The following is a 23963-nucleotide window of genomic DNA, read 5'->3' on the forward strand; positions in this document are numbered from 1 at the left end:
TATTTGATGATGTTCAATCATCGCATTATTGTTAAACAATAAGTTTTGTTGTACGGTATATATTTAAACCAATTTATTTCATAAATATTATCAAATAAATTCACATTTACAATATAGGTTTTTAAAACGATAAAAATATGTTGAAGCGTTTACAACTTGAATTTAAAACTTAAATAAGCGAAATTGAAATAAACTTTTTGATTCATTTTATTATTAACCTCAAAATTGGTCTTGCTCCTCTTCCTCGATTTCTTCTTCTAACTTATCTGAGAAGGCTAGAACAAGGGGTGAGCGATATGGCCGTTAAATGATGGTCATTCGACCACATGAATAACAAATATGCATGATTTTCGAAAATCAGCATATCATGCATAACATAGTTCGTATAACTTATATCACGAGCATAAACATAACATAAAATTGTCCTAGACACTAAGATTATTTTATTTTCCATCACCGTATAAGGGTCATAAACTTATCGTATATTGGGATTTTCGCTCATATACAGCTGAATACTCACAGTGCCAAAACATAGAGTATCATATAACAAGAAGAGAAGAAAAATAATAATGATCGACCGAAACTTTCAAAATGAACTGAAATAATTCATTTAAAAATTATTTTAAAACATAAGCTTGCTTACCTTAGACTTGATAAAAAAAAACGTGTAGATGGATGTCTTGGTTCGAAATCCTTGAAGAACCATTATAGGTATTCGAACAGCGTTTGTGCAACACTTTGATACTTGGCAGAACTTTGACTCAAAAATTTGACAGCACTCGGGAGAGAGAATTTAAAAAATATAGAGTGAAATTTATGTATTATTTTTGAAAATTTGGACTTGGGTATTTATAGAGGTGATTTGAAAATCTTATCATAACTCGGTTGATTTTTTTTCATAATTTTGTGATAATTCTTCAACAATTTCAAGACGTTCCTTCCACACGTTTTACCTTGCCAATTTCAAAAAATCGGTCTTCAAGTTTATATAGTTTTCGAAATTTATATTAGGTTGGGTAGTTGAATGCATTCTGTTTTCTTGGACTTCCATTTATTATTTTCTTCCGAATTTGATTGATACTCTAGCCCTAAATTCCGAAATCCTTGAACATGATTTTCGAATTTAATATATTTATTGACTTGAAAGTTCTGAATATCATGTATTATTTAATATTATCGAATTTATTATTACTCACAATAAAACCAAAATTTTGAAAATACAATTTTATACATGTCTATAATTAAATAAATAATTAAATACCAACAAATGGTGATTCTCAAAATCGAGAGTGTATTCAGCATGTTCGTGTCCCTTACTGTTTATATGTTATGCTCAAACACCTACAATTTAACTGCAGATGGCTTTTGTTTGTAATGTGTATATTTTTAAACGTATTTTATACCTAATTTCTTATAAACATCATTATTTAAACAATATAATGCATTAAAATTTTTCGAAATATAAATGTTTAAGTACAAGAGAAAATAGTATGTATATAAAAAACATGCTCATTACTAAAACTTAAAAAATAGTAATTATCTCCAACATGTATAAAAATGTTTTGTGCTTTTTATTTTTATCCAATGGCCAGACAAGAAGATCACGTGTACCTTAACCATAGTTTCACAGTAACAAAATTAAATCGAGTTTGGTTTTCAAACCAAGCAGAAGACACTCGAAATAATTCTTCGTAGAAACTGATTAAACATTTTGTAAAGCATTTAAAATATATGAAAGTTGAAAGAGTAAAAATATTTTAGTTGAAACATTTTATCAAACATTTTGTATACAATATTTTAGTATTCGAAGAATACATAAAACACTTCAACAATACATCTTTAAAACTATGGAAATGATAAGTAAATACAATAAACAAATAGACACGAATTTGTTTATGGATGTTCAGAGACTTCAAATGCTCCTACGTCACCCCTTCTTCCCATTGGGAAGGATTCACTAGAAGACTTTGATTTATACAACTCTTTGTACAAACCCACTCAGCTTAGGACTTACACTTGTGCCTAATTGAACTCCTAGCTCTCAAGATTGTAGGCAGCACCTCACAATCAGCATATTGTTTAATGTGTCATATGCAAAGACTACAAACACATTGTTTTACGTCTTTGTGTAAAGACTCACTCAACTAATCTTTGAAGTACAACTCTCTTGTATATATGTGAGTGATTGTGTGTGAGTAATTTATCATTTACAGTGTACATCTCAAATGTATCCTTACACAAGGGCTTGTGCTCTCAACTAGCTGATATCTTCATGCTAACTGCCCATGCTTTTAATCTCCTTCAAAAGCTCTTGTTTGATCTTCTAGATGTTGTATTTATAGGCCCCAACAATGATATATACGTTAGACACAAGAATATGACCGTTTGGAAAGTTTTTGTACTGTTTTTGAAATTGCAACGATCAAATTCGCCTTGCTGAACATTTTCCCGAGTGGTCAACTAGTCAACCCTGGTCAACTCAACTGGTCGTTCAGTTCAACTGGTCGTTCGGTTCAGTTTCAGCTGTTTTGGTTCAGTTGAACTGGTTTGGTTCAGTTCAGCTGATTCAGTTCAACTGGTCTGGTTCAACTGGTCTTCAGCTGGTCTGGTTCAATTTCAGCTGGTTCAGTTGGTCAGCTGAAATCAGCCTAGAAATCGCTGATTTCAGTTTGTGCAGAATTAGTAGCTTCATTGTCATTTATCAGCATCTTAAGCTTCGATTCAGACTTTTACTTCTGAAGATGATTTGTAGATCATCTTCTTATCTTTCCAACGCATATTGAATCGCTTCATTCCAATAATCGAGCTGAGAGATATGACCAAAATACTGCAACTGCTCATACCCAACTTATTGCTGTTTTCGTGCAATTTGTTTGGTAATTCAGCGATCAGTTATACCTTGATAAAATCCGAATTTGACCAACTAACGTGAAATACGACTTGTTCCAAATTGAGTTTTTTGATCAGTTAAGTTGGAAGATTGTCATTTGAATCATCCAGTTGAGAGATATCATCAAAATACCGAAACTTGCCAGAAATTCAGTTTGTGTAGAATTCAGTTTCAGTTTGCTTCTTGTTTTAATAACTTCACATTTGAGTAAATATGTTAGAAACACAATAACAAGTTTTGTTAACATCAAAATCAAGATTGCGAACATGTAATGTTCCAACAAAAATTGATCGAACTTGTAGAATAGATAAGCTAGAATATATCTTCCCTTGGTCAGAGCAACTTCAGGGTTTTGATTACTGACACATATAATTACGAAATGCATGAACCATGTTAACATAATAATTGCTAATGGTGACATTTCTCTTAAAAAAAAGTGAAGGAAAAAAACGTTAATTATTATCCAACATGTATAGTTAATTTCTTGCTTATTACTCTTACTTAGATTCATTCAAACTTGTTAGCTTCTTTATTTTTCAAATAAGTTCAATAAATCTTTTGCACGTTACAACAGGCACACCCAACTCTAACCAAATTAAGGATTATAAGTTTAAAAATTTTCAAATTTATATATTTCTACATCTAACATGTCAGTTTATACCCAAGCATGTCACATATGCACAAACTCATCCATTATAGCTTTTAGTATCTATAATACTAACATTTTTTCTCCCCATATTTAACGTTAACGAAAGTTATTTTCATTGTTTTTAGGTTTTTTTTACACAAATATATCAAACTTGATTAATCCTTAAAAAAAAACGATGTATATATTGTTTCCTACATTAATTTATTACAAAGAAATCTATATTTGCTTTACTTTAGTTTATATTTATTTAATTGTCATACATTAACAAAAAAGAATATATAAAATTAGACATATACAAATATAAACACATATTTATCATCTTTAAAGTATAAACAAAATCGATCATATATTGCACAACAAACTTGGGTAAACACCTCAAAAATTGAGGTGACCATACCCAGGTTTACAGTATAACATATGAGTATTTATGTTTTTTTTTTTCAGAATAACTAATCATGTGTTTATATTTGTGTAGGTCTTATTTAATAATGTAAATTTAAAAGCTATAATTATCATGAACATAGTAATTTTTTATGTTCTTCTATATCCGTACTCAAATGATTAGTATTTTAAGTTGACAGTGTGTTTAACAAAGCGAAAAAAATGAAAAACAAAGAATTTATAAAAGTGAAAATAATTAAGAAAAAGATCGAATTGATGTTCAAATAGGAAAAATTTAATAACATGTTGCAAATTGAATATAATATATTGCTTTATCTTCAAATATAATGAGAGATCTACTCCATAAATAAGTTATTATAAATCCGAAAATAGAGTATCCGTATTTTGGTATTGGTTGTAAGGCTGTTACATTTAATGATGTCGTTGACGCTAATGAATTTATGAATGTGGTAAATTTAACTTAAATATAAGTTGTAATATGAGCTATTAAACATTCGATAAGAGCACAAAAAATTTTAGGGTATTCAAAAAAATTTGAAAAATTGTTAATGTAGACATGATGTCAATATGTTTAACTTTTTTTTTTTGAGAATCTAGTTGACGTATTTATGATTTTTGTAACCTATGGTTTTTTTATGACATATGAACATGAGAGTTAATATTGATTCGTAAGACAGCTGAATAAAAGATAACAATGATGGCCTAATAAAAGAATTAAAGTATACGAATAAAAATTGTTTGGAGCTCGTATTAATCTAAAGTTTATAATATGTTTACGCACATGTACAACGACTAAGAATTTTCGATAACATAAGATAAAGATTTTATTATTCATTTAATGTACATGGTTGTTTTGATGGAGTTCGTTGGTATTTAGGATGGACTCAATGCCTATTGCATAGTTTAGTAGGAGCAATAGTTTTGATTCCATGTTAGGCATTCTTCGTAAGATGATTTCCCATATTAGGCTGGAGTAAACTCTTCCTATTAGTTCGCCCACATCTTTATGAAGTACATAGTTATATTGATATTGTTCACATCCAATATATGTATAGTAAAGATTGTTTTCCATTGAATTTGGTTCATATACCGAATTTGTAGTTAGCAGAAGATGGATATTGAAAATTTATAACATACCAAGTATGTTAAGCGTTAGGTAATTAAGCATATAAGTATATATGTGGTAAGAGAAATTACAAACAAAATTCATTGTGAAGATTACATACAATAAAGTTGTACATGCTTGCATGCAATAGATATAAGGGCTAAAGTTTTGATTTCATATTTAAAGTACCATTATTATATCTTTAATTTGCTGACCATCTTTAATTTTTCCCTAAAGGACAACAAAATGTAGGTATCACACCATATTTTGTAAAGTAACATAACCACATCATAATTCACATAAAATTTACATTGTGTTTTCCAAAAGTAGAAACCCAAAAATACAAAATATGATGTTATGCACTCATCATTATAAGCATAGTTGAACCCTTGTGGCTAACTGTTGATTCGAACATGAGAAAAAAGCCAAATACCATAAAAAAAACAAGCTGACGTGTAGTATATGATGAGTCGTCATATATAGGAGTTTCAGCAATTGTAAAGAGAATCAATGAGAATACCCAATAATATTACCTCAATTTATTGCAAGGCAAACAGCTAACACAAAGAAAACAATTCAGAACATTTACCTCTTTTATTCTAATCAGTAAGCAGAAATTACTGCTTGCAGATGAATATATGAATGTCAATACTTTTGGATCTAATACACAATCTACTAAATATTATTCACCACATTTGAAAAGAAAATGTTGGTTGTTTTGGCAGCCCAATAATTCTGCTAAAAAATAGCGAAAAACATCTTCCGTTGGTAGATCAACATCCGTAATCTAAAATGGGATAAACTATAGCACTGGATTTAATTTATTCGTCTGACTCCCAAATATAGGTGAGGGAGACATTAAAAGCGCCTGGAGTTTGAATGAGATGAAGTAAATGATTCCGTAGCACTAAATGAATTCTAACATGAGAACTTCTGATTTGTTTAACTATTTTAAATCAACTTTGTCTAACCTACAAGAGAAAGGATAAGGCAGCTAGCAAATAAATATTTTGGTTACATCTTTTTTTTTTCCTGAAATGAAATAGACACCATCGTACAACTTCTTGTAGATCAATATTAGTACAAATTATACGTTTCGTCACAGACACATCTATATAAAATAAAATATTCCAAATTTTTTAAATATCGTATTACTATAACGTAACCCACAACATTAAAAAAATTTACTATTTCCATCCTAGTTCATTTACTTTTCCTAAATTATCCATAAAATGTTTAAGAATCTATTCAAGCAACCAGTGGGTTATGAGTTTTTTTAGTTTATCAACAACTGATCCAGCATACCTTGTGTTATTCTGGCTAACCTAGCTTAAATATCCATAATATCTCCAGGTAGTATAATCAAAAAACAATTGAACTTATGAAGCCTTACGTCAGTTAAATAAAAAAAGACGATTCAGTCAGCTAACATCAAGAGAGGATATGTTAGTTCCACTATATTCTGTGACGTTGTGTTTGTCATAAGGTAAGTAGAAGATACATTTTATATATACAAACCCTTTTTTTTTATTCATTCTAGTGCATATGTTTCAGAGGAGCCTGGACATTTAAATCATTTGGATAATAACATATTTAAGAAATTACCAACAAAGAAATTTTAAAAGTATACACAATAAAAGTACCTTAGTCATTTTTAGCATGCTTTGGGCTTTTCTGTGTTATATCTCTTTCGAAGTCGAAGCTTCTTTTGGTGGCTGAACTGATTTGATGCTCGACCAGAGTTGTTGAAATATGCGCTTTCTGTGTGGTTGAAGTGCTTGCCTGAGATTCAGGCATGGGTATATTGGTACAAACTCTTTTTGATTGTATGTGAGTGACAAACAGCCCAAAATATGAAGATTACGCCAAGCTTGAAGAAAAATACATTAATAAAGAGTAGGAATTTTAGGAAAATCTAGCCATACTCAACTCGAACAAAGATACCTTTTGTTGTACAAATAAGATTTTTTCTCTCGTATCCCACAAAACACTGAATAAGTAGAAAAATATTTACTTTATAAAAAAAGTTAGCTAAAATTTCAGCTACTCTAGTTTGATGCTATTCTAAGTAGAGTAAGAGTAGGCTGAGCAAATATAAGTTGCGACAATGCTAAGATTGTGGGAGAAACGAATATAAAACTCCGGAAATGTTGTTTTCAAAATTTTAGTAAACTAATACCTGCAATTTGGAAATGATAATATGGTAAATTATGTTGTGCGTAAATTTAGTTGCAGACAATAATAAATCAGAAAGTTATATCGTAGTTAGTATAGCTAAAAAGTAGTATAGTCATAGATAACTATAGTATATTTAGGAACAGTAGAAGAATTTGCGTAAATGAGTGCCGAAGATGTAAGAAAAGTTGGAGCTAAATGGGTGAACATCAATGAGCTAAAAGACAACTGGAATTAACAGATTGCTTGTAGGAAAGAAGGATAAGTTTATAAAATTTAGAATGAAAGAATCAAAATTGAGGTTGTCAATTACCACAACCGCAAGTCTTCAGCCTGTGAGATTGGAGGATCAAACAAAATAGTACTACTTGGTATCATTATGATGGATAACCCTACAACATCATATTTTTGTAAATAAAAGCGTTTGTAATCAGATACAATGCACTATAATATATCATCTACTTATTTTACAAAACATAAGAATAAAATAATGATTTTACCGTAGAAAGTGTTTACAGAGAGACGCATCCCTAAAACTATAGGCATGTTGTGAACGTTCTTTGTCAAATAGGGTGCCTCAGTTTGCAAAAATTCTTCCCATAATGCAAGGATCAAAGCTCTTTGCCTGTATGCGTAATGAAAGTGTATTTTTACATCTAATATAAGTGGAAGAAATATTAAATTACAGAAAATGAAAGTCTGGGATCAGAAGTAAATAATTTACTCTTCGTTGATGATCACAAAATCTTGTAAATTTCTTTTAGTTCTTTCAACAAACCGTGATGGTAATACATGTATAAGACTGAAGAGGAAATCTGGGAAAAACGTTGTCACTAAAGCAAGAAAAAGTATATTATATATTAGGTACACATAGTAAAAATAGGTTGTCGAAATACTCAACTGATTTGCCTAGTTGGCACATCTGCCAATTCAGGAAGCTCTGCAGAAGGAGTAAGCTGATAAATGTGGTCAATTCGTATGCGTTCATGTTCCTCTGTACGTCTGATGTAAGTGCTTCGGCTAAGGATCATTTGATGTTTTGAAGTTCCTAGAATTGGGGTGTTTCCCATTATTTCCTAATCTTTGCATTCCCCACATAATAATTTTGTACTGATCGAGTAACTTGTCTAACAGGTCAACATCTTGCTCGTAAATGATGCTTTGCATTCTTTCATTCTGCGCAAACTAATAATGTAAGGAAAACAAAGTGAAATGGTAATAATAACGTTAAAAAAAGTGAATAAATTTACCTCTTTTTCAACAAAAACAAGTCTTTGTTGCCTTCCCATCTCAAGAACCGAATTGGCGTTTTTTCTGCAACTAATACCTTGACAAACCAGCTTTGGGCCTCCAGTTCCAGCTTTCCAAGTGTAGTACACTTCTCTTCCATAGATCTGAACAGTGAGAGAAGAGGGTAAAAAAATTGATCAATACTGATAAGCTGACCGTTAACTTTGGGAAAGAAGCAAATATTTATAAGTAATTATTTTTGATAATTGCGACAAATTGTTGGGAATGCATAGCTAATTATAATGTATTTTGTGTTTTAATGGAGTGAAAAATTGAAATAAAAGCATGGCTCTGTAATGTGAGTAAAAAAAAGACTATTTTGAACGCAAACTCCAATAATATAAATATTAAGCTGGAAGACAAAAATAAAAAAATCAGAATAGAAATATGGAAATGACGTCGACAAACATCTATTATATATGCAAAAAAATGAATGTATATTAAATAGAGAAATAATTTGCCTAGGGTTTACCTATATTAAATAATCTTTGTAGCTGCTAGAACATCTTGATATACAACGTTCTTTGTATAGTCAGTGCTTTGGAACAATGGTAGGGGTGGCCTGATAAGTTCTTTTAATTGATCTATATTTTTTGCTCTAGATAGCACAACATAAAGCTGGCCGTGTGAAAAAACAGGTTCTTTCAAATAGACCCCAACGAAATCTAAAGTTTGGCCTTGTGCTTTGTTAATGATCATCGCATAACATAGCCGTACTGGAAATTGTTTCCTCTTAAATGGAATAATTGAAAATTCATTGCATGGATCCTCTAATGTTATACGAGGAATAAAAACAGGTTTTCCTGCATGGATTCCGACTGAGATTTCAGCATAAATAACATTTGTGTTAAAACATTTGCAAAGAAGCCGCGTACCATTACAAAGTCCTTCACTTGGGTTTATGTTTCTTAGCAAAATGATTGATGCTTTTATTTTCAAAGTTAGTTTATGAGGAGGAAGTCCTTGAGGAGTCAAGCAGTGAAACAACTCTTCTTGGTTTGGTACAACAAAATTACTTGTGTTATCATCACAACTAAAATATGTATTTTCTTCTCCATGAAACTTATTAATTAGGACACCGTTGACCTCATGAACAATTCATTTCTTGTAGTAAGTATGGCGCGTTTAACAAATAAAGAGAAGTCTAAATTGCAGTCATCGATCTTTGGGAATACCATTTCTATTAATGCATTTAAAGATGTAAAATCATCTGTAAACGAGATGTTTGCCGTAGGAGGTATTTAGATTTCAGCTTTGTCGTTAGTTTCCTCAATTCCATCACCAATTCTCATCAAGTAAGAAGAAATATTTTGTTTAAGCTTTAATTTATCAAATTGGCTCCATAAAGGTGACATAACAATTGAAGCATTAATAACATCAGCTTTAGTACCTTTAGGAATTATTGGCATTATTTGGCGAAAGTCTCCACCAAATATAGTAATTTTACGGCAAAAAATTGAGACTGAATCCATTATGTCTCTTAACATTGCGTCAAAATTTTTCAATAATACTTCGTTTAGCCATTGGAGCTTCATCCCAAATAATTAATTTTGCTAACTTTATTAAATGAGCAAGTGTACTTTGTTTACTGATGTTACAAAGTTTCCGGTCATTTTCATCCAGTGGAATTTTAAACCTCGAGTGTGAAGTGCTCCCACCTGGAAGTAAAGATGTTGCAACCCCTGAAGTGGATGTCAAGTGCTATGTGACCGGATGATCGGGTCATAGCGAGGAGTTATTTATATAAAAAAGTTTTTCCGATACCTCCAGGGCCATCGACAAAGAATACATTTGGCAAATTGTTGTTAACATGGTACATGATTCGATTGTAAGCAAATTTTTGTTCATCGTTTAATTGTGCAACAAACAAAATATCGTCTTTAGGTGTAATTATATCTTTTTCAGTTCTTAAATCTTTGTCCAGGCTGTCGTTAAAACCTAAAGTGACATCGTCATTCGTAGAGAAGAAATCATCTAGTCTCTTTCCCATCGACTGGAGATAATAAGAAAGAATGTCTATAACTTTGTGTCTAACTGTAGTAGGAGTAAAATCTTGTTTATGTTCAAAATCTTGTGATAGGAAACCTTCGAACTTTGACCACAATTGCCTTGGATTTGCAGGATTACAATAAATAAGGACGGTTGCAGATAGCTGTCGTATAGCAGCAGGCATTAAGTAAGCAGTAGCCTCTTCGATACATATATCAGCAGAGTGATCACTCACCATTAACCCCAACATTTGTGCAACCTCTCTGGATGTAGGAAAATTGAGGTGATAAACTCCCATTAGATTCAGCTGCTGAAGAAGTAATGGCCTGAGACGATCGAGTGCGAAGAAACAACATCATCAGTATTATATGACGCAACCTCAGCTTCTTCTGCATATTCTTCCCTCATTAACGTAGAAACACATTCAAAATGATTTCTGTCCATTAAAGCTTCTCTCATCAAGCTGTCTTTCGAAGAGGAGCTCGTACGGCTCTTCTCAAATGGCTGGATTTTAAGGAAAAGAAGTGGTTGTGCGGTGTTCCTATATGTCCGTTTACATTTAATGGGGACACTAATACTAAAACTCTCTTTAACAAGACCATAATCCGCCAAGTCCAAAACAACCATTCCCAGTAGCTGACCTTTCACCGTCTTGTCCCTCTTTGGTTCATAAAGATTGAACTCGATGCAATTCTTCTGGAACGTTTCCCCGTCCCCTCCTTTGACAGACATATCACGCAACAGCAAAAATTGAAGCCTAAAAGATTCATCGAATTCAATCCTTCCATCACCAACATCACCCCCAGTATCAAGCAAAGGGACGACTTGATTGGTTAAGCCAGAATTCCTATCACCATTCTCCCATTGGATCAGAACACCACGAAGATTTCTCAGTGACTGAGATGGGGGCCAGGGCTTAACCTCCTTGATGTGGATTATATAATCAAGCTGAGCCGAAGGGCCTTTCCTGGTATTGGTCCTCAGACCTAGAACCATGGTTACACAAACACACCTGCTACCTCCTCAGTCGGAACAATGTGTCTGAACAAATAAAATAAAAAAAGAAAAACCCACTCAATAAACAAATTGTATAAATAATGATTGGTTACACTTCAACAAGAATGGATCTTTAGTTCAGATAATGCACATTCATTGCCAACACAAAAACTTGACTTCAAAAACAAAACCATCCAGTGCATTGAAGAATATTTCCAGAAAGAGAGAAGTCGTGCAGAGCCTAAATTCAGTACACGTAAAACCCATGTATTTATTTAATTGTTAATTGTTTATTTAAGTTTAAATTGATCTTAGCGATGCATGATTTATTTAATTATATTATTTTAAATTAATTATGTTTATGTGATGCATGTTAAAATATTTTCTCGAGTTTCATGTTTCAGGTGATTATTCGATGCGGGATCGAGGAAAAGAGACCGGCGACGATTTTGGCAATTTTAAAATGTGGTATTTTATTTTAAGTTAAGAGTGAGGCATTTTAAATGATTTATTTAGTTTTTTTTAACAATTTTAAAGCCTAATTTAATTATTAGGTGATTTTAAGATTTTAAAACTTTTAACGTTTAGCAAGTGTGCATTTTATTTTAAATTAAGAGATTTTATTAAAGTTAAAGATGGGTTAGCATTTTAATTAGTTTTTAATTATTAATTAAGCAAAAATTTCATCCCATAATCAATAATCTCACGTACACACACTATTACACACACCACACTCACGATAACACACGCACACATTCTTTGCCTTCATTTCAGATTTTTGAAAAGAAAACTTAGGGTTCATAGATCTAGACCAGCCGCCCCCCCCCCCCCCCCCCCCCCCCCCTCTAATTTTCCAGCAAACCTTCATTGATTTTGTTGCAAGAAATCGCGCCACAACTCGTCTCGGATCAACCCTCGCACCATTTTTGCTTTGTTATCGCTGTATCGTGAGTTTTAAATATCAAAAGACATGTATAAACTTTTGTTTCTGCATCGATCTCTTCATATTATGTGTTGTGATGTTTATTATGCGTAAAAAATCCATGTATGTTGTGAAAAGTTTGAGCAAAAACATTTGGCTTGACTTTTGGATAAAAAATTTTAGATCTAAAAACGTGTCTGCTGTCATTTCAATTTCTGTGAAACTTCAGTCAATTTTCTGGAAAAACTTTCAACATGTAAAACGTAGAACTTTTTTATACCTTCAATTTGACAGTAAATTCGTAATTTTTGGACAAGAAACGAGTGAGTTATGATCGTTTTTGTGGAACTGCTCAAACTATAATTTTCTAAAAATGTGTTCTTGAAGTTTATTTGTTGCAGGTATCGTTGGGAACCATTGGGCGATCGCTGCTGTGTTTAAGTATTGTGATTATGATGTTGGAATGATTTTGGTGCTTCGTTTTGTGTCGATAGGCACTTAGTTGCATTAGAAGTCGTATGAAGCATTTTGTTGTCAAAATGTCGTGTTCGCGGTTTGAGTTACGTTGTACTATTTGCATCATTGTTTTGAGGCGTCATGGGTGTTTGAATCATTGCCATAGCATCCAAGGATGGGTCTCGAGGTGTTGGTTCACGGTCCGCATGATCGAGTTGGGAGGATTAAGCCACAAGTGTAGTGATTTCCGTTGGTTTACCATTCCCGTAGGTACGCGGATCCGAAGCCGGACTCTGACACGGGGTCCGTGCCCTTGTTTCTTTTGAAGTGTGAATTTTCAGAGTCTACATGGATCCGGAGCCGGACCCTGACACGGGGTCGTGCCTTTGTTAATTCCGTAGGTTGAGTTGCCGAGGCTACACGGACCCAGACCCGGATGTGTACACGGGGTCCGTCTTCACTGCATATAGGGATTGTTTTGGGGTTCGATGTCATGGTTTAGTACGATAATTAAACGAGGTCAAGTCCCGAGAGATTTAAAACGTCACAAGGAAAGGGTGTGAGCATGACTAATACGTCTAAGTTATGAAAGATAATTGTTTAAACTCATGTTAGTATGTGCAGCAGTGGCCCCAAGCGAGATCCAACGAATCCCTCAACGCCATGTAAGTATGTTCGACGTGCAAAAGAAAATATTTATGTTTTTGAGGTACGCTAAATGTCTTGTGACCAATTATGAACGGGTTTGAAAGTCAGAGAACGTGTCCAGGGACCTCTCCATTTATGAACGGGTTTGGAAGTCAGTGAACGTGTCCGAGGACCTCTCCACCCCGGTAAAGCATGACCGGGTTTAGATCAGGATTGAAAAATGGTAAAGCTTGACCAGAGACTAATCCACCCGGTAAAGCATGACCGGGGATCTCATGTATGTAGTAGTGAATTTTTCTGCCAGCCTAGTACTGTGGTTTAGTCTGATTAGACGCATTTATGAATGGGTCACTTGCTATGAAACGTATCTCTACACAAAATGATGAAGTTATGTGTGTTCAAGTATGCAAGATGCAAGTATGTTTATGAAAAATTTTATGATGATGGCACGTTTATGCTTATGTTTATGTGCGTATGTTCAAGCTTAAGTATGTATGTTCTATTTTAAAAATGTATGAGGTTTTATTATGTATTACTTGTTTTCTCAAGTTTATAAATGTTGAGTCTTTAGACTCACTAGACTTGATCGATGCAGTTGACGACGAGTATGAGGAGACGAGGGGTGGGGACCAATGAGCCGGCTTGGTCTGTGCATGAGGCTAAACCCGAGGATCGCCAACGTTTTAAGAGTTTATGAATGACGATTTTAACAATCTAATTTCACGAGATTGTTTCACGATGTTCAGCAAGTAATTTTAGCAAACTTTATTGTGATCTTTTTATTGCAAATATTTTGGATGAGCAGTTTATTTTAATATAAATTTGAAGGTTTATTTCTTATTTAAGAAAATTCTTATTTTTCCGCAAATTTTAAAAGTTGTTCAAAATACGGTACGTTACAGTTGGTATCAGAGCGGTTTTCTTGTAAAGGGTTATGCCTACTGCCAGTTGCGACAAGCTCACAAAGCCACACCTCAAGTCTGTAAGTTTTAAGGTTCTAAATTATTTCATGTAGTAAGCATCAAGTCATGATTTCAACATGTGCATATTTAAATTCAAATTACGTGCATCTTATGATATTAATATCATGTCCATGCATATTGAGTTTATGTGTTGGGTAAGTTTTGGAACATTATGCCCCCCAGATGTAGGATTGTGCGTGAAGCAGGCGATGAGAATAGGGAAGCTCAGGATGGGGAGAGGGCCACTCGTCCACGTCCAACCCCAGATTTTCAGGCTCAGATGCTTACAGGGATGACTCAGTTCTTCGCAAAGTTTGCGGGGAATCAGGCTGCAGGAGACACAGGGGCGAGGCCCAGACCAGAAGCGGTCTATGAAAGGTTTAGGAGAATGGACCCAAAAGAGTTCTCGGGGACTACTGACACGATGATAGCTGAGGGATGGGTTAAGTCCATCAAGGTGATTTTCGCTTTCATGGAACTGCAGGATGTAGACAGAGTTAGATGTGCCACCTTTTTGTTGACAGGAGACGCCAGGCTGTGGTGGGAGAGCGCGTCTGTGTCGGTGAATCTGCAGACTCTGTCATGGGATGGCTTTAAGGAGGTCTTTTACTCCAAGTACTTCACTGAAGAAGTACGTTCCAGACTGACTAGGCAGTTTATGACGTTGCGTCAGGGAGACAGCATCGTAGCTGAGTTCGTGAGAAAGTTCGAGAGGGGGTGTCACTTTGTGCCCCTGATTGCAAATGATGGTCGAGAGAAGCCGAGGCATTTTATTGATGGGTTGCGGATGATCTTGCCCCGTGATGTCAGGGTTGTTGGTCCGACTACCTATGCAGTTTCCGTGTCTAGATCCTTGGCGGCAGAACAGGATCAGAAGGATATCGAGAACGACAGACAGGGCAAGAGGCCCTATCAGGCACCTCAGTAGCAGCAACAGTTCAAGAGGCCTTTCTAGGGGCAGCAAGGGAAGAGGCCATATCAGGGACCGCCGAAGGGCAAAGGTCCTATCCCACAGAAGAAGGCTCCACAGAAGCCCGGTGAGTACCCAGTTTGCCCGAAGTGCAACCGCCAGCAACCGGGACAGTGTTTATGAAGATCGGGCAAATGCTTCAAATGCGGAGTCAGCGATCATATGCTGAGAGACTGCCCACAGTGGAGGCAGCCGACCCAGGGTAGGGTGTTCTCCATGCAGGCAGAAGAGGCGAACCCAGACACGACCTTGTTGACTGGTAACTTATTTAATTCAGCACAATATTAAATTTTTTCATGCATGCTTCGAATCTTTATTTGGGATTATTAGTGGGCTAGATAGTATTTTTGGTGACTTGTGTAGAGACTTTCTACTATGCATGAGGTTAAAGTTAGAATTTTGGGATATAAGTTTTGTGTTGTGCTAACATCTCTCAAGAAATATTTTTATAAAGAGGGTAGCCACGATGGCCTTGATAGATTCCGGGGCCACTCACTCTTTAATTTCGGAAACATTCGCTAATCATCTGGACTTCAAGTCGATTGGACTCGACGTGAACTATTCAGTGACAGTCCCATTAGGGGAAGAACTATCAGCTACTAGCGTGGTCAGAGACATCGATCTTGAACTGCAGGGCCACCTAGTATATGCCGATTTGATTGTGTTGCCGATACCAGAATTTGATATCATCTTGGGAATGGACTGGCTGACGAAGAACATAGTTCTTATTGATTTTCAGAAAAGGTCAGTGTTGGTAAGACCGTTGGGCATGGAACAATTTCTTTTTTAGCCAGAATTTCTCTCGCATGATCTCTTGCATGCAGGAACGGAGACTTATTCACAAGGGATGTCAAGCTTTCTTGACCAGTATTATTTCCGCACCTGACGTACCCACTCCATAATTATCTGATGTACCAGTAGTAAGAGATTTTCCTGACGTTTTTCCAGATGGCGTCACAGGCCTTCCACCCGAGAGAGAGGTGGAGTTTGCCATTGACCTTATGCCAGGTAATGTGCCAATTTCTAAGGCACCGTACCGCTTAGCTCCAGCTGAGATGTCAGAGCTCAAGCAGCAGATTCAGGAGCTTCTAGACAAAGAATTCATCCACGCCTAGTTTCTCACCATGGGGCGCACCAGTGCTCTTTGTGAAGAAGAAAGATGAGAGCATGAGACTGTGTATCGATTTCAGAGAGTTGAACAAGGTGACGATCAAGAATAAATACCCACTATCAAGGATCGAGGACTTATTCGATCAGTTGCAGGGAGCTACAATGTTCTCTAAGATAGATCTGCGATCAAGGTATCATCAGCTGAAGGTAAAAGATGCAGATGTTCATAAGACAGCCTTCAGAACCAGGTATGGGCATTACAAGTTCTTAGTGATGCCGTTTGGCCTGACGAATGCTCCAGCAATTTTTATGGACCTCATGAATCGAGTATTTCAGCCCTACATAGATCAGTTCGTCATAGTGTTCATTTATGACATTCTTATCTACTCGAAGAGACATGAGGAGCACAGTCAGCAGTTGAGTACAGTTTTTCAGGTCTTGCAGAGTCGCAAGTTGTTTGCAAAATTCAGTAAGTGTGAATTCTTGTTGGAGAAGGTAGCGTTTTTGGGTCATATAATATCTAGCAGTGGTATCGAGGTGGATCCAGCTAAGGTGACAGCAATTAAGGATTGGGTTGAACCGAAGAATGCTTCTGAGATTCACAATTTCCTAGGCTTAGCAGGCTACAACAGAAAATTTATTCAGGGATTTTCTTCGATTGCAGTGCCACTTACTTCGTTGACTAAGAAGAATGATAAATTCGTATGGAGAGAAGGATGTCAGAATAGCTTCGATGCTTTGAAGCAAGCTCTTATTTCTGCGCTAGTTTTAGTCATGCCATCAGGGCAAGGTAATTTTGTGTTGTACACCGATGCCTCTAAGATCGGTCTAGGCGCAGTTTTGTTGAAGCACGATCGGGTCACATTTATGCCTTCAGACAGTTGAAGGTGCAGGAGAAGAACTATCCGACTCATGATCTTGAGTTAGCTGCCGTTGTCTTCGCGTTGAAGATATGGAGACATTATTTGTACAACGAGAAATGCCAGATATTTACTGATCACAAGAGTCTCAAGTAGTACTTCACGCAGAAGGAGCTGAATATGAGACAGAGACGGTGGTTGGAGTTAGTGAAAGACTACGATTGTGAGATTAGCTACCATCCGGGGAAAGCTAATGTTGCGGCAGATGCCTTGAGCAGGAAAGCTGCAGTCGTAGCACAGCTATCAGTGCAGAGATATCTCCAGTCAGAGATTTAGAGATTTGGTTAGAGGTTTATCCCAAGGGCAGAGCTCCTAAGCTGTCTAATCTGACAGTCCAGTCTTCGTTGCTAGACCGAATCCGTAGAGGTCAGCCTTCGGATGAACAATTGCAGAAATGGAGACTGAAGGATGAAGCCAAGGACAGTGTACTCTACGCAGTGTTTGATGGTATTGTGAAGTACAGAGGAAGAATGAGGGTGCCTAGTGTTGATTCGATCAGAGATGATATTCTGACAGAGGCATATACATATATGTATTCCATCCACCCAGGAGGTACCAAGTTGTACAGGGATTTGCAGATTTTTTATTGGTGGCCAGGTATGAAGCGAGACATCCGTCGATTTGTGTCTGAATGCCGCCTCACTTGTCTGCAAGTGAAGCCAGAGCATCGGGGACCAGCAGGAATGCTTAAGTCACTCCCTATCCCCGAGTGAAAATGGGAGAATATCACCATGGACTTCATTGTTGGTTTTCCAAGGTCAGTCAGAGGATCCAATGCCATTTGGGTTATAGTGTATCGACTTACTAAGTCGGCACACTTCTTTCCAGTGAAGACGACTTTCTCCATGACGCAGTATGCGGAGCTCTATATTAGGGAGATAGTTCGATTGCACGGGATCCCAGTTACTATTGTGTCCGATAGGGACCCGAGGTTCAAATCGTCCTTCTGGAAGAGTTTACATGCAGCCATGGGGACGAAGTTGCTATTCAGTATCGCATTCCACCCTCAGACAGATGGCCAGTCTGAGCATGTGATTCAGATTTTGGAGGATTTTTTGAGAGCATGTGTGATCGATTTCCACGGGAATTGGGAATCAAAGCTACCTCTAGTAGAGTTTACAGACAACAATAGCTTCCAATCATCTATAGGTATGGCTCCCTACGAGGCATTGTACGGGAGGAAGTGCATGTCGCCGATTCATTGGGATGAAGTCGGTGAGAGATCAGAACTTGGTCCAGAGATTGTTCAGCAGACTGCAGATGTGGTGGTCAAGATCCGAGACATGATGAAGATCGCCCAGAGTCGCCATAAAATTTATGCTGACAAGAGAAGGAGAGATCTTGAGTTTTCCATAGGTGATCACGTTTTCGTGAAGATAGCACCCATAAAGGGTGTTATGAGGTTCAGAAAGAGAAGCAAGCTCAGTCCGAGATTTATTGGACTGTTCGAGATTCTTGACAGAGTTAGGACACTAGCTTACCATGTAGCCCTACCGCCGAATCTGGCCGGTGCACACAATGTGTTCCACGTCTCGATGCTGAGGAAGTACCTCGCAAATCCTTTGCATGGTTTGAGTTATGAGCCGTTGCAGCTTGCTCCAGATCTGTTGTATGAGGAAAGACATATCCAAATCCTAGACTGACAGGAACGAAGACTTTGGAACAAAGTGACCAAGCTGGTCAAAGTCCCGTGGCTGAATCAATCAATGGAGGAGGCCACTTGGGAGACCGAGGCAGATATGAGGAATCGCTACCCGTAGTTGTTTGGTAAGACTTAATTTCGAGGACGAAATTTATTTAAGTTGTGGAGGAACTGTAGAACCCATGCATTTATTTAATTGTTAATTTTTTATTTAATTTAATTTGATCTTAGCGATGCATGATTTATTTAATTGCATTATTTTAAATTATTTATGTTTTTGTGATAAACGTTAAAATATTTTCTCGAGTTTCATGTTTCAGGCGATTATTCGATGCGGGATCGAGGAAAAGAGACCGACGACGATTTTGACGATTTTAAAATGTGGTATTTTATTTTAAGTTAAGAATGGGACATTTTAAATGATTTATTTAGTTTTTTTTAGCATTTTTAAAGCCTAATTTAATTATTAGGTGATTTTAAGATTTTAAAACTTTTAAAGTTTAGCAAGTGTGCATTTTATTTTAAATTAAGATATTTTATTAAAGTTAAAGGTGGGTTAGCATTTTAATTAGTTGTTAATTATTAATTAAGCAAAAATTTCATCCCATGATCAATAATCTCATGCGCACACACACACCACACTCACGATAACACACACACACATTTCTTTGCTTTCATTTCAGATTTTTGAAAAGAAAACTTAGGGTTCAAAGATCTAGAGCAACCGCCCCCTCCCTTTCTAATTTTCCAGCAAACCTTCGTTGATTTTGTTGCAAGAAATCGCGCCACAAATCGTCTGGGATCAACCCTCGCACCATTTGCGCTTTAGTATCGCCGTATCGTGAATTTTAAATATCAAAAAACATGTATAAACTTTTGTTTCTGCATCGATCTCGTCATATTATGTGTTGTGATGTTTATTATGCGTAAAAAAAAATGTATGTTGTGAAAAGTTTGAGCAAAAACGTTTGAGTTGAATTTTGTACCGACAATTTTAGATCTAAAAACGTATCTGCTGTCATTTCGATTTTTGCAAAAATTTGGTCGATTTTCGGGAATGACTTTCAACATATAAAATGTAGAACTTTTTGATACCTTCGATTTGATAGTAAATTCGTAATTTTTGGACAAGAAATGAGTGATTTATGATTGTTTTTGTTGGACTGCTCAAACTGTTATTTTCTGAAAATGTGTTCTTGACGTGTTCTTGAAGTTTATTTGTTGCAGGCTTTGTTTGAAACCGTTGTATGATCGCTGCTGCGTTTAAGTATTGTGAGTATGATGTTGGGATGATTTTTGGTGCTTAGTTTTGTGTCGATAGGCACTTGGTTGCATTAGAAGTCGTAGGAAGCATTTTAGTGTCAAAATGTCGTGTTCACGGTTTGAGTTACGTTGTATGATTTGCATCGTTGTTTTGAGGTGTCATGGGAGTTTGAATCATTACCGTAGCATCCTAGGATGGGTCTCAAGGTGTTGGTTCACGGTCCGCATGATCGAGTTAGGAGGATTAAGCCACAAGTGTAATGATTTCCGTTGGTTTACCATTCCCGTAGGTACACGGATCCGAAGCTGGACTCTGGCACGCGGTCTGTGCCCTTGTTTCTTTCGACGTGTGAATTTTCAGAGTCTACACGGACCTGGAGCCGGACCCTGACACGGGATCCGTGCCTTTGTTAATTCCGTAGGTTGAGTTGCTGAGGCTACACGGACCCAGACCGGGATGTGTACACGGAGTCCGTGTCTTCACTGAATATAGGGATTGTTTTAGGGTTTGATTTCATGGTTTAGTACGATGATTAAACGAGGTCGAGTCCCGAGAGATTTAAAACGTCATAAGGAAATTTGTCATTTTTGGGTGTGAGCATGACTAATACGTCTAAGTTATGAAAGATAAGTGTTTGAACTCATGTTAGTATGTGCAGCAGTGGCCCCAAGCGAGATCCAACGAATCCTTCAAAGCCATGTAAGTATGTTCGACGAGCAAAAGAAAATATTTTATGTTTTTGAGCAATGCTAAATGTCTTGTGACCAATTATGAACGGGTTTGGAAGCCGGAGAACGTGTCCAGGAACCTCTCCAATTATGAACGGGTGTTGAAGTCGGTGAACGTGGCCGAGGACCTATCCATCCCGGTAAAGCATGACCGGGTTTAGATCAGGATTGGAAAGCGTTAAAGCATGACCAAGGACCAATCCACCCTGTAAAGCATGACCTGGGATCTCATGTATGTGGTGGTGGATTTTTCCTGCCTGTCCGGTAGGCGCATTTATGTATGAGTCACTTGCTTTGAAACATATCTCTACGCAAAATGATGAAGTTATGCATGTTCAAGTATGTAAGATGCAAGTATGTTTATGAAAAGTTTTATGATGATGGCACGTCTATGTTTATGTTTATGTGCGTATGTTCAAGCTTAAGTATGTACGTTCTATTTTAAAGATGCATGTGATTTTATTATGTATTACTTATTATCTCCAGTTTATACATGTTGAGTCTTTAGACTCACTAGACTTGATCGATGCAGGTGAGGACGAGTATGAGGAGATGAGGGGTGGGGACCAATGAGCCGGCTTGGACTGTGCAGGAGGCTAAATCCGAGGACCGCCAACGTTTTAAGATTTTATGCATGATGATTTTAACACTCTGATTTCACGAGATTGTTTCACGATGTTCAGCAAGTATTTTTAGCAAACTTTGTTGTGATCTTTTTATTTCAAATATCTTTAGATAAATAGTTTATTTTAACCGAAATTTGAAGATTTATTTCTTGTTAAATAAAATTCTTATTTTTCCGCAAATTTTAAAATTTATTCAAAATATGATACCTTGTAGGTTGAAACAATAAATGATTGCACATGCAGGTTCAATCAGCTCATCATTGCGGTTCCATGGTAACCACAAAATTTATTACCTATGCCTGAATATAGTTCAGTATTCACATGACACTGTCCGGAAACAACTCTATAAAGCCACTTGAAGATTTATTAAACATACACTAGTTAAAAAGGAAATTGAGAAAGAAAAGAAGACAAAATAAATCACTCCATTCACCGCCAATGCTCTGTAATAAACTGGAACAAGAAAAGTTAATTTTTCCCCAAACAAATCGAGTTTATTCGAGATAAACCCAGATCCAGATACTACAGAGCAAACTCTTTGAGATTAATGTGATTAGATGAAACAAGAAAATAACTCGAGTAGTAGCAGAATGCAGTATGAATAAAAACGTCATATTTACGGCACCGTACATTAGGATAATTAAGGCAGCTAACAAAGCATAATGGAAGTGGGTGGGGAAGAGGAGAGCCAAAACGATGTGTTTTGGAGGAGATAGGGTGAGGAAGAGAGAAATAAGGAGCAGCGGCAGGTTGAGAGCAGAGCGAAGCGAACAAATTATCTGAGATGTCAAGAAAAATTTATTATTATTATTGAAAGAAGAATAAAAATATAATAAACAAATAAACAGCGGCGTTGAATGTTTGCTCCAAAAATGATTGAGTGTCGATGTGCATTTTCTTTTTAATATAATAAAATTCCATATACTACAACAGCCCATGTCGGATTCGAAAAACACATGTAAAGAAAGAAAGATTATTATTATTATTGTTGAAAATAATATATTTAAATGTTGAAAAATAATATTTAAAATTTGTGTATTGAATATTTGAATGTTGAATATTTGAATGTTGAAAATAAGAGTCGTAAATATTGAAAATTAGTGTGTGATGATATAGGTAATGATATATTTTATTTTTGGATTATTTGTAAAGAAATTCTATAAATAGCCTCACCATTTGTGAAGAAATACACAATTGAGTAGAGAGAAAAATATTATAAAGTGTGTAGTTTGGTAAATTTTGAGAGTTTGAGATTTTTACTTTTTTACCATAAAATTATACAAATACATACATTTATTTTTTTGTACACCAACGGTCATAAACGGTAACAAAACGGCTAATTTTTGCCCTATAAATATGATCTCACAAACTCTTTCAATCACTCCAACTTTCTTCTATTCTCTAAAAATTATTCTTCATCAAAATTTTCGAAGAAAAAAGAAGATGACTTTCTCAAGGTTATTTTTAATTATTTTGGTTATCATACTCACGAGTCTTTTATTTATCGGAGAATATCATCTTCGTGTGTTTTTTTTATTTTTACAAATGCTTGTACTTGTTGTTTATCCATTACTTTGTATTGCAATATTCATTAACTAATAAAATGCATCGTAATTTTTTTAGTACCACCATGTCAAATTTGACAAAGCTAGAATTTGTTGCGCTCGACATAACGGAAAAAAATTATATGCCATGGACTCTCGATGTAGAAATGCATCTTGAGTCATTGGGTCTAAGCGAGACCATTAAAGAAAATGGTGTATCTTCATCACAAGAAAAAGCAAAAGCTATAATGTTTTTGCTTCGACATCTCGATGAAGGTTTAATGTAACATCCCGAAAAATCTGAAGGTCCACGTGAACCATATGCATGCAAGTTATTAAAGTTCTTTGGTATTTTATTAAATTATTTTAAAGCATTAAATGCAAGTTTATTTTATTAATTGGTGTTTAATTATTTTTATGTATTTTATGCATTATTATTGCATGATAGGATTTAATTCATGAAATTTTAAAAGTTCATGCATTAGGGTTTTAGATGCATTTCACGCTCGATCAAGGAACGGAGACCGGAGAATTTTCAGAAAAATTATTTTAATTATATGATTTATTTTTATAAATTATTATGAGTTGTTTTTAAGTGTATTTTCCAAAAAATGAGATTTTTCTGGGTATTTTTACCCGCAGGATTATAGTTTTAACGGTACGCAAATTTTATCG

At 35.7% G+C, this 23963-nt stretch overlaps 2 protein-coding genes and 1 long non-coding RNA gene across 3 annotated transcripts; 1 reads left to right on the forward strand and 2 right to left on the reverse strand.

The window, feature by feature from the left end:
• Window positions 1-7481: 7481 nt before the first annotated feature.
• Window positions 7482-9811, reverse strand: LOC142522208 (uncharacterized). Its single transcript, XR_012814414.1, has 4 exons — window positions 8984-9811; window positions 7946-8615; window positions 7722-7846; window positions 7482-7613 (listed from the first exon to the last, which is right to left on the reverse strand). It is a non-coding gene; the product is annotated as an uncharacterized LOC142522208 (long non-coding RNA).
• A 992-nt stretch (window positions 9812-10803) lies between these two features.
• Window positions 10804-22312, reverse strand: LOC142521845 (uncharacterized). Its single transcript, XM_075625018.1, has 2 exons — window positions 22038-22312; window positions 10804-11541 (listed from the first exon to the last, which is right to left on the reverse strand). The coding sequence occupies exon 2, from the start codon at window positions 11494-11496 to the stop codon at window positions 10804-10806; it is 693 nt and encodes a 230-aa protein (XP_075481133.1). The 5' UTR covers window positions 11497-11541; window positions 22038-22312.
• Window positions 14657-15412, forward strand: LOC142521846 (uncharacterized). Its single transcript, XM_075625019.1, has one exon. It carries the CDS (start codon window positions 14657-14659, stop codon window positions 15410-15412), a length of 756 nt encoding a protein of 251 aa, XP_075481134.1.
• Window positions 22313-23963: the final 1651 nt, after the last annotated feature.

This window comes from Primulina tabacum, chromosome 13, assembly GCF_025594145.1.
Source record: "Primulina tabacum isolate GXHZ01 chromosome 13, ASM2559414v2, whole genome shotgun sequence".
Lineage (NCBI taxonomy): Eukaryota > Viridiplantae > Streptophyta > Magnoliopsida > Lamiales > Gesneriaceae > Primulina > Primulina tabacum.

Bases quoted from the DNA above. Each gene is read 5' to 3' on its own strand.
- LOC142521845 (XM_075625018.1), bottom strand. From the start codon at position 11,496: ATGGTTCTAGGTCTGAGGACCAATACCAGGAAAGGCCCTTCGGCTCAG.
- LOC142521846 (XM_075625019.1), top strand. From the start codon at position 14,657: ATGCCCCCCAGATGTAGGATTGTGCGTGAAGCAGGCGATGAGAATAGG.